At 40.2% G+C, this 12,114-nt stretch overlaps 1 protein-coding gene across 2 annotated transcripts in view; it reads left to right on the top strand.

Moving 5' to 3' along the window:
- LOC143711986 (zinc finger protein GLI2-like) overlaps positions 1-11,021 on the top strand; it is a 96,183-nt gene extending 85,162 nt beyond the window's left edge. For both annotated transcript variants that reach the window (XM_077204222.1, XM_077204223.1), the window contains 5 exons: positions 1,868-2,017; positions 3,074-3,238; positions 4,943-5,215; positions 6,894-7,218; positions 8,145-11,021. In XM_077204222.1, the coding sequence (XP_077060337.1) occupies positions 1,868-2,017; positions 3,074-3,238; positions 4,943-5,215; positions 6,894-7,218; positions 8,145-10,270 (3,039 nt within the window). In that variant the 3' untranslated portion in view covers positions 10,271-11,021. The remainder of the gene's footprint in view (positions 1-1,867; positions 2,018-3,073; positions 3,239-4,942; positions 5,216-6,893; positions 7,219-8,144) is intronic.
- The last annotated feature ends 1,093 nt before the right edge of the window (positions 11,022-12,114 follow it).

Genomic DNA, 12,114 nt, shown 5'->3' with positions numbered 1-12,114 from the left:
GCACAAGGTGTCACTGACCTCTGACCTCTTGACCTGTGACCCAAAGGGCACAGCATAAATCTGTCTCACCAGATGATCCGAATTGTTCATGTGGAACTGAGAAGATTTAAGAATACCACAGGTTAACAATATAGAGAAGAATATAAATAGGGGAGAATACATGGAATACAGACTTACATGAGCATATTAATCAGTCCTCAGTAAATTTATAATAAATTAAATCATTCAAATGATAGATGTCTGCACTTTTAAAAGCTCTATGGTACACCAGTTTTAGTTTGGTACTCATATTATTAATATTATTTTATTTATTTATATGTAGCGACACGTTAATGTCGCTACATTAGATCAACTGTCTGCATCTGTGTGTCTCAAATATATATATATATAATATTTAATACAATGTATTAAATTAAATTGTATTATGTTATATATTTTATTATATACAAAAACATAACTTACACACTTTTTTAGAGAGTGAAATGGGTCAAAGGAATTTGGATGGTGTGTTTTCACGACCGACTGGTTTCTTTGTGATGCTTTGATGTGCTTTCCTGAGACAGGCTGATCTATCCCAGCATGCACTCTGTCCTGTGTGGGGTGGCACAACTTTCTGTGGCATTCCAGCCAACCAGTGAAGCATAGAGAAAAGAGCCTGTCCATCACACTGAAACACACACACACACACACACACTCACTAAGGAGAGGGACTGATTCACTCTCACTCTCCGCTCAGTCACTGAATGAGATCTTCACTGAAAGACACTCTTGATTGTCTGTTTACACAAGCGATACACACTCTGATAACAGCTCATTACGTGTGTGTGTGTGTGTGTGTGTGTGTGTGTGTGTGTGTGTGTGTGTGTGTGTGTGTGTGTGTGTGTGTGTGTGTGTGTGTGTGTGTGTGTGTGTGTGTGTGTGTGTGTGTGTGTGTGTGTGTGTGTTATCAGTGATCTGGAGCAGTTCAGTGTTGCTGCTGTAGGTCATCATGATGGAAAGTCTACAGATGTGGCCATAATGAAGCTCATTGTGATGGAATCATATGTGTGTGTATTGTTTCTAATACCTGATTGATTTAGGCAGACGGTAAAATCAGAACAGAAAGTTGTTTTAATCAACTCTTATTAAACCGATTCTATTTAGAGATTCAGATGCACCGATTCAAAAAGCATTAGCAAACTCTTAAGATCTCTATTTTGGAGTCTGTTAGCAGTTCAGATGTAGTTTATTACAAAAATTAGTTGTAAAACGCCAAACTGGAACACAGAACACCAGTTGATTCAATGTGTTGACTAGTTGACACTGATGCTTAAAGATTGAATATAAACGTGAGTGTTAGTGAAGAGAAATGATCACTGGCTCTCGGTCTAATGAATCACATTGAGGCATTTTGAAGAGAACAAATTCAGTGTACATTTCCAAGAATCCCTTAAAAGCCATTTGAGTACACAGAGTTTGTTCATAATTGAAAATCTGTGGTTTATTCAGATCTGAGGGTTCTTGTCCATCACCAGAAACACTTTTAAAAACACACTCTCTCACAATCACACACCATCACATTTTCTTATTCCCGTCTGACAGACGTAGAGAACGCAGACGCTCGTGATGGATAGCTTTGCTCTTCAATTGGCGGATAGGCAAATGGGCTCCTCAGAAGCTTAAATTGCTTTATTTTCTCAAGCTCTTGATAGATGCAGCCTTGCGTCCAAATGACGCCAGTTGTGTCGTGTGTTTTTTTTCTGTGTGTGTGTGTGTGCACGGAACGGCCAATTAGACCTTAAACACAACGCTGACTTTACAAAGGGAGGTGAGACCCGAGATTCCTGTTGCAGAATGAAAGTGAATGGTTGTGTTTGTGTGTTCGCAGCACATCAATAACGAACACATCCACGGGGAGAAGAAGGAGTTCGTGTGCCGCTGGGAGGAGTGCTCTCGCGAACAGAAGCCCTTTAAAGCGCAGTACATGCTGGTGGTGCATATGCGCAGACACACCGGGGAGAAACCGCACAAGTGCACTGTGAGTCAAACGTGATTAAACTACTGCACACACACATCCGTAACAGGACAGTACACAGACCCTCTATTGTTTATGTATATCAAATTATAATGACTAGTACAGATTAACCCAAGCCTTAAAAGAAAAAAAATGTATTCTTTACAATTTTAAAAGAAACACACAAATGTACATAAACTACAGCTGAGATTAAAAATATTGAAAATATTTTACTAATAAAATTGTCCCCAAACTACAGATAAAAACGTCTCGGTTAGTAATGTAACCCTCGTTCCCTGAAGGACGTTACGTCGAACGTGAGCGACTGATAGGGAACCTAAAACATGAATCTTTATACTTTATAAATATATATTTAAAATAATAAAACAATAAAAATGTCCCCAAACTAACGATAAAAACGTCTCGGTTACTAATGTAACCCTCGTTCCCTGAAGGACGTCACGTCGAACTTAAAACATGAATCCTTATACTTTTATAAATATATTTTTAAAATAATAAAGTAAAATAAATTAATAAAAACGTCCCCAAACTACAGCTAAGAAAACTTGCTTTTGTAGACTAAAAAAAAAAAAAAAAGTAAAATAAATAAATGCTGTAAATGTCCCCCAAATACAGATACAAATCTAAAGAAATTGCATTTATATACTTTAAAAAAAAATGAAAAAGTAAATAAAAGAAGCACAATTGTATGAAGACATATGCAAATAAACATGTTAAAGGGTTTTATATCAGGCATAATTCCAAACAGTAGAGCATGACACTAGCAACGTCAAGATCATGGGTTATTTTCCAAGGATGTGCAGTGCATGAACTCATAAAAAATACCTTGAATGCAATGCAAGTTGCTTTGGATAAAAGCATCTGCCAAATGCATTCATATAAATGTGATGATTAGCATTAAATCAGTAACAGTGTTTGTGCATATACGATATATGAAATTTGATCGGGCTGCAATGGGTTTTTCTTTCTGTTAGCATACACTAGATTATTTGAATTGGCACAACTCTAGTAATGTAATGTGTGTGTATGTGTATGTGTGTGTGTGTGTGTGTGCTTCAGTTCGAGGGCTGCTCTAAGGCGTACTCTCGTCTGGAAAATCTGAAAACTCACCTGCGCTCACACACCGGAGAGAAACCCTACGTGTGTGAGCATGAAGGCTGCAACAAGGCCTTCTCCAACGCCTCGGACCGAGCCAAACACCAGAACCGCACACACTCCAACGAGGTAAAGACACTCACCTTCATTCAGATAGATCTGTGTGTGCACACATAATCATTCACACAATTTATCTACTTAATTGTCATTCAAACATTTATATGAGGGTCATCGTATCCAGGTCACATTTCAAATCAAAATTATATATATGGTCCAATTCTATGACTTTTTAGCATGCATATTACTAGAATAATGGCTGTTTATTATTCGTAAAATTAAAATATATAAAATTGTTCATTGAAAAAATACAATGATATGTTTGTAAAAATACAGTACATTAATATAGTAAAGTAATAAATTAAATAAATATAAAAATACAATTTTAATAATTTTGCATATTTTTCATAATTTACTGAATTACAGCCAATCAAAATACTGTAATATTTTTTTATTTAATTAAACATAAATTGTTAATTGAAAATAAATAAAAAAATATTTAAAATAATATATTAATATTTTTGTATTACATTAATGAAAATAAGTTTATTACATTAATGAAAAATCTTTTTTTTTTACTTTTCATTATGTTAATTAGATCTGGGTAATTTATTTTTAAATTATAAGAGTGACCTACACTTCATCTTGACAAATTATGTGACATTCAAGCTGCTCATTTACATACAATGAAAGTGAATGGTGACCATAAGATTAACCTAAAAAAACAACTTAAATTTCAGTTTGTTCCTCACACAGAGCTATTAAAAAACAACTAACCTAAGGGTGAGCATCTTATAAACATATTTTCATTTCTGGGTGAACTATTCTGCCCTACAAAACAAAAAGGCAGTAACTGCATTTACAGTCAAAAATGAGTTATTATCATTTTCATGACATTCAAGGCATCCTTTGTGATGTGAATAAAAGAATAAGCTAATATAAAGTAACAAAACAGCCACATGTCCAATAATCTACCTACAATTACTTAGGCTGGATTACAGGATAACTTTAAAGTAATTTTTCTCAGTTCTGCACTCTGCGTAGTTACTGCCTTTTTGCTTTGTAGGGCATTATTCCTATAAACGTGGGCCGACTGCATAAGATCAGTTAGCGTCATCCGCGCACAAGTTTCAGACGTGTGCCGCCCCAGTAGTTGTTCTTCAGAGAGAGGATCAGATAATCTACTTCACTGTGGCATTAAGGATCTGCTAACCGCCTAATGCTATGTAAATGTGCCATTTTCAGCATACACTAACAAATTTAGGCCAAAATTAGATTTGTTCACGCATTCCCTCATCATGTGTAGTGATTGCTCCTGGACGCCCAACGTTGTCCCATTAACCAACAACGCATGCACGCGTGCACAATGCGTATGTGTGAATAATGAGCTGTGAAGCTAATGAGTACGGCAACCCACAATACATTAGTGGGAATCAAGCATGTCCCCAACGGAGAAACAGACCACCTGCAGACCGCGCATAGAAAATGAAACCTGGCGCCATTTCCATTCTCGGCTGATCCATCACGAGCTAAAGGAGGGAGAAAGATCATTTCAACTCAACTTTATTAGTAAACAGCCATGCATCACGAACGCTTAGCATTCGCACAATCAGTATGTCAGCACACGCTCCGTAATTTATTCCGCTAATTGTGTATTCATCCACTGCTCCATTTGAAGATAATCTGACTTAACAGGAAGAGATAAAACTCTAATTCAAAGTCGTACATTTGACTGTTAGAGGGTCATGTGAAACTGAGAGATATTTATCTCCGCAGAAACCCTATGTGTGTAAGATCCCGGGCTGCACGAAGCGCTACACCGATCCCAGCTCGCTTCGGAAACACGTCAAAACCGTCCACGGGCCCGAAGCTCACGTCACCAAGAAGCAACGCGGTGACCTTCCGTCGCGACCCCATCCGCCTAAGGAAAACGGAGAGAACGAAGCGGGAACAAAGCGAACGGTTGAAGAGAAACTTGAAGCCAACAGCACAACTAGAGTCGTCGAGGACTATCTCCAGGTCAAGTCTATAAAGACAGAGAACTCTATGGTAAGATCTAGTGTGAATGAGGCTTGATTTTGTGTACCATAGTGTTTGCATACATGCATACACAGTGTTTCCGGCCTATGTGATATTCATGAATGCATAACAAAATGACTGTAATTTGAATAACAAGAGTGATTGCATGGCTATAATCTGTACTCTCAAATATATTATTCATTGCTGATTAAAATGTCCATCAGAGGTTATGCTAATCCAAACAGACTAACAAAGCACGCTGCTGTATCTGTCCATCTTTAACCGCTCTCTCTACATGTGCTTCCTGCTATCTCTTTCCTGTTTCTCTCCCATACACTTTCCGTAAGGACAGACGTTACTGAGGTGAGCGTGGATCCTGTTCTAATGTCTTAATATCAGTCGCTTTCTACAGTTGTTTTCATTGGGCAGTTGACAGGTGACATGGATTTTGACCTTTTTTGCCAAACATCAATATATTTTTGTATGGAGGAACTTAATATGGAAGTAGTTGCACACAAACTTACAAGTTTGAAAATGATTTACTTCCGGTTGATATTCTAATACACACACACACACACACACATTATGTAAACTAACTTTAATGCTAGATGTGATTAATCGATTTGACGGAACGTAATATGTAAATGCATGACCAGTTTTATTTTAATTTTAATGGACCTCAATTTGAAAATTGCCAGCATTTTTAAATCATATTTCCTTCCACATTTTTTTAATTTTGATGTTTCACAGTTTATGAAGAGGAGAGTCAACCCACAGATGTAATTATAATAATTTCATAGACAAAATCTGTGCTTTCAGCTGGCCAGCAAAATTATGAAAATAAAGGTTTTTGTTTACGCAGTCAAATTCCATGTCATGTCAATTGCTCTTTTACAGAATGCATGGTAAATGTCTCATACATGATTCTCTTTTTCTTTCTTTTTTTTACAAATTATCTTCTTTTTTTTCTGAGGTTATTCCATGAAAAGCACACACACAGAGCTGTACGATCAAATTCAGGATACAATATGATAGTACACACATTTGGGTGTTGAATTCATCACTGCGTCAAAAAATGTGGACCCCTAAATTATGAGATCAGTTGACACACAGAGGGCCCCTAATTTCCGATGGGCTTTCACCCTACATATCCAACCCAATCCCCCCACAATCCCGAGATCTAACGCTCCTGCCTGCCACTCAAGGATAAAAGCCATTAGTGGATTAATATTATATCAGTGGGACTGTTTTTGTGTTCAGAACAAATAGTGCCAGTGATCAAGCTGTGATCAAGCACGGTTGACATGGGGACTGAATAAATTTGCTTCATTCAAGGGATGTGCAGTCATATGACGCGAATACAAAGACATAGCTTACCTTATTTATGTTGAGAGCTTTCACCTTGGTGTATTCATGCCAGGCCACATGCATAATGCACAAAGAGTTTGCCATAGGAAATAACGATTTGTCAGGCACTTAATGTAGCTTTCTGAGAAGATCGCGAGGAGGAGGAAAAAGAAGTGGGATGTCTTGAGGAAGGGTGTTTTCCCAAACCTCGAATCAGTATGCTCATTATTTGCAATTTACACTTGGGAAAGTGATTGTAAGGGTCGTGTGTTTTGCATGTTGCTGTGTCTGCATTCTGGGTCATTCTCTTCGTTTAGCTTCTTTGGTAATCAAACTCAAACTTCCCATCTGTCTCTCTCAGATGTATCAGTCCAGCCCTGGTGGTCAGTCATCATGTAGCAGCGAGCCGTCACCACTTGGCAGTGCCGCCCACCATGACGGTGGAGTAGAGCCGACGGGACACAGCGGGGGCAGCATGGGAGATCTGAGCGCCCTGGATGACACGCCCCTAGTGGATTCAACCGTCTCCACAGGAATGTTGGGCCTCCATCTTCGCAAAAACACCAGCCCTGCCCACAGACTCACGTATCTGAAGCAAGAAAAGCTGAAGTCGGTGAGGGACTCGTGCTCCTGGGCAAACCCAACTCCTCCTGCCCCCAGCACCAAGCTTCCACCCATCAATACCAGTGAGTAAACAAACCAAAACCAATTTTTAATTTGAACACATTTCCACCACTGATGCACTCCCAAAATCCAGTTTTTCTTCCTCTAAACAGGGTTTGTACAGGGTGCTTAAACTTTTTAAAATTTAAGTCCTGGAACACCCTTGAAAACAGCCATTTTTATGAAAAGGTACTTGAGTGCTTGAATTATTGAAAGACAATATATGTGAAAGTAGTGTTTAATTTTATCGATAAAAAATCTTTTCACAGCTAAATTAACGCTGCGGCCCGTCTGATATACAGGTAAAACTCGAAATATCATGCAAAGTTATAATTTTGATGATTATGGCTTTACCCCAAATTCAAATTCTCAGAAAATTAGAATATTACATGGAATTAATAAAAAAAAGGATTTAAAATACAGAAATGTCGGCCCTCTGAAAAGTATAATCATGCATATGTATATAGTTATATATACTAATATTAGTTTCACCTTTTAATTTGAATTACTGAAATACATGAACTGTTGCACGATATTCTAATTTTTCGAGTTTCACCTGTAGATATAGAGCAATTTCGCATAGCTATGAGCTTGATATTGCTCATATAAATATCCAAGAATATGATATAGCTTTCATTCTTGAGGTCAATCATATATTAATGGGGGGGAAATCAGTTTGAAAGAGGTAATCTTTCATCACATCTTTGTCACAGTATCCTTTCAATGGTTAAAGTTACCACAGTCATTGCATCTGCTTGCACCATTTTGTTTTATTGGTTTATTTTTATTTATCCTTTTTTAGAATTTAAAAGATGCTAAAGATATTGTTTGATAAGCAAGATCTCTCATTGTAGTCCTTGAAAGAAAAAGTGGTGCTTGAAAAGTCCTGGAATTTCATTTTACAGTATCTGCTCGAACCCTGTCTAAATCCAGCTCTTTTCTGTTGCAGGTTCTTTATTGGAAAATTCTGGCAGTCTGTGTGATCCAGGACTTTCCATCTCCAGCCCGCGCCTGGGCGATCTTTGTCCTGGTGAGACTACGGTTCTAAGTCAACTGGTCGAGCGTCGGGACAGTCTGGCCAGCAACGTGAGCTCGGCTTACAACCTTAGCCGTCGTTCCTCCGGGATCTCACCCTGCTATTCAAGCCGTCGGTCCAGCCAAACCTCACAAACTGGTGGGCGCCTTAACATCAGCTCTACCGGCTCCTATGACCCCATTTCCACCGATTTGTCTAGAAGATCCAGTGAGGCCAGCCATTGTGGAGGAAACTCCAGTCTACTCAGTCTGACTCCTGCCCAACACTACAGACTCAAAGCCAAATATGCTGCTGCCACAGGCGGCGCGCCACCAACCCCTCTACCTAATATGGACTTTATGAGCTTGAAGACTCGGATGGCCCTGTTTGGGGATTCCCATGAAAATTCCACTCTGCCCATCCATTCCCCTTCAGTTCCCAGAAGGTGTAGCGATACCAGCTACGCCAACCGTAGCGTCTTACCCCATGAGGTGACGGGAAACATCACTCGCAGAGCAAGCGACCCAGTTAGAAGAGTAGGTCCAGAGCAGTATTCCCTCCAGCAACGTTACAATAGCATGACCAATGTGAACCAATATCCGTCGTTGCATCATCCTGGATCCAGCCGACACTTTTCACAGATCAACAGCCTGTCTGAGGGTAACGTAAACCGCCACCAATATCCACCCCGACCTCCAAGCATTTCTGAGAACGTGGCAATGGAAACCATGGACAACCAGAACAATGATGCAATGATGTTACACAATGACATTGTTCAGTACCTTACATCTCAAAATGGAGATTCCACCCAACTTCCAGGGATAACGTACCGCCACAATCCTGGTCAAGGCCTCCATGGCTTTGGGTCCCTGCAACAGTGTCATTACCAGAGACGCCTGGCCTTGGTGGAAGGCAACATGAATGCCGTAACACAACAAACAGCATCTTCAAGCTCTCAGCAGACATTCCCAGGTTCACCCAATGCCACTAATAGCCAGATGCCGGTGCAGTGGAACGAGGTCAGTTCAGGGACAGTGGATTCATCTCACAGCCAAACCAAGCAGGGATCAGGGCGGGGAAACCTCACCGCACTCCAACAAAAACAAAACCTCAGCTCCTTTCAGAACGTCAACTCCAACCAACAAGTTGGGCTAATGAGTCACAACCTCGCTCACGCTGCCCACGTGCAACGGAACAACGAGTTTAATTCACAGAGGGTCAACCAAAGGCAACCACTACGACAGGCCAACACAGAGCAAGCTATCTTTCTGCATGGTTACCATGAGGGTTCTGCTTCAAATGATATCAGTGTAGGTTTGCTGAGCCCGTCTAGTAAAGCGCTGACGGCACAGTCTGGCGGTGTCCAGAATAACAGTGTACAAGCTCAGCCGGTGGCTAGTCAAAGCCATGCCATTTTTCATAGAAATTATTCCCAGATGAACATCAACCAGCAAGGCTATGTCATTCCAGCCCAGAATCCCACGCTGAACGGAAACCATGGGCTGCTACAGCCAAGGCCGCCCACAGAACCCAAACCCTACAGCCGGCAGCTCTCAGTGCCAACGACAACTGCAGCGCAGCAACTTGGTTACCCACAATCCAACTTTAGCCCTGCATATGACACCTCTGAGGCCAGTCCTAAAAAATCGGCTGACGGCACAGATACCAATGGTATTTTCTACACTGGACAGATTCACATGTTCGAGTCCAGCAGTCTTGGGATGACAGATGCAGCGCAAACCGGGACAGGAAGCACAGTCATGGGCTCCCCAGAAACAAATCAGGTCTCGAGCACAGTGGATTCAAACGGAGCAGAGCACCCACAGATCGACTTCGACGCCATGCTGGATGACGGCGATCACTCCAGCCTCATATCAGGAACTTTAAGCCCCACCCTCCTCCGCAGCCTATCCCAGAATTCCTCCCGTCTCACCACTCCCAGAAACTCAGTGACGTTGCCCCCGGTGCCTGCGGGAATCGGCAACATGGCCATCGGAGACATGAGCTCCATGCTGACTGCGCTCGCAGAGGAAAGCAAATTCCTCGATATGATGTCATAGGAAAAACAGGAAGCACGAGATTAAAAGAGACAGTGTTTGTGACGACCTGTGTGACATAATATTGCATTGACATTTTTTAATCCTTTTTTAAAAGCGTATTATTCTGTATGGTATTAGTTTGGTGACATCTTTTTGTTTTGCTCAAGAAGCCATATTTTGCCTTAGACCAGTGTATGTACAGCACATACAGTACATGAACAGACAGAGAATTTGATATGCGACAGTCCTGTATTTTTATATGACTTCTGAGCTGACGACATGAAGAAACAAGTGCCTCGCTGTGCACAAGCATATGCAGGAATTACATTACTCGAGCAGAACGGGACTGTATCTTTTCGGGCCTCTTCAATGGAGACGGTTTTGTATATTCTGTAAATTAAATGTAATATTATGCTTCCTATCCTTGTTTGTACTAGACAGAAGAAAGCATCCGAATGAATATGCAGATAAAATATTATGAAATGTAAAGCTTGACAGTTGAAAGGGTGGTTCAGAATCAGAAATACCTCTTGCTTTGTTTTGAATTATTGAAGACCAGACTGGAATCACAGGAACGTAACAGCGCTTTAAAGAAACTGAACTAAACTCTCTCTGAGAGAACCGCACAACTGATTATCTTGGACATTTGAACTCAATATACAGAAATACGTTTAAACTGTCCTGTTGTGCACAGATTCCTTTTACAAGGCTGGATCATGTAGATAACTTTTGTACATTTTTAATGAAATACAATATTGTTGTTTTTCTACTACAGTGTTGTTTGGTTCTTCATTCTACACGCAGGACATTTGTGAAGAACTCTCTACTAATAGTGTAATGCTTTTAACTCTTTCCCAGCCAGCGCCAGCATTTTTGATCATTTTCACAAAAATGTCATGGCCCCCAGAACATTTTCTTGTAGGAATATCAGATGATATTTATAAAGGAAGAACAGACCTTATTTTTATCAACATTTGAATGTGGGTAGGTTTCATAAAAAAAGCAAAATTTTCAAGCTGATAAAATCATGTTTTTGTCAAAGACTATATCTGGATCAGATTCAGAACGATGATCAAAACACAGATGGAGTAGGTCGAGTCCATCAACACCCAAGCTTGCTCAATCCTGTGTCGACATTTCATTCGGTAACATTAGCCAGTTTTGATTTATATGCTGTTTAATGTTGATGATCACGCTATTTTACATATGCATCTGCTTTCAAATGCTATAGCTCGTTTCTGCTTCTTTTCCGGCTTTGTTTTGATCCGGCGATTCAGTACTCTTTCAGAAGATGAGACATAGCGCCCCCTACCGAATAACAGTGAAAACACTGAAAGCCAGAACATTCGATCAATGGCGGGGAAAGAGTTAATAAATAGATTTTGAATAGATTTTCGAAGATTTTCAGGAAGGTAATGTTGAAATGGGGCAGATTTTAAAATGCAACAAGCCATGTTGTTAGACGACTAGTTGGACCATTTTAGATTTTGTGATGGCAGTGTTTAGCATTGTTCTCTCTTGTATGCCACATGTCAGGCAACAGTCCACAGCAGTCACATGAGTTTTGAAATAGTTTTCCTTTTCATTTCATTTGAGAGTGGGCTCCTTTAAGAGAACTGAAGGCACGTATTGTGCATACTGAGCAGGTTCTGGAGTAAACCGCCATGTTTTCTCAAATGAACAGTGGCAGACCGACCCAGAGGAACGACTGCCTAAACCACATAAAACACACACATGTAGAAGGAAGCGGTCCAGGGACGAGGTCTTCGGAGTAAAAGCCTCAGGAACAAATGGTTTTATTCTGACAGTGAATTCAGCCGAGGCCTTGTTTGATCTCCAGTTTCTGATAGCTGGAATTTCGTATT

This window comes from Siphateles boraxobius, unplaced genomic scaffold (assembly GCF_051911475.1).
Source record: "Siphateles boraxobius isolate OS27281-9 unplaced genomic scaffold, OSU_SipBor_1 5, whole genome shotgun sequence".
Lineage (NCBI taxonomy): Eukaryota > Metazoa > Chordata > Actinopteri > Cypriniformes > Leuciscidae > Siphateles > Siphateles boraxobius.
This window is presented reverse-complemented; position numbering and strand designations above follow the sequence as displayed.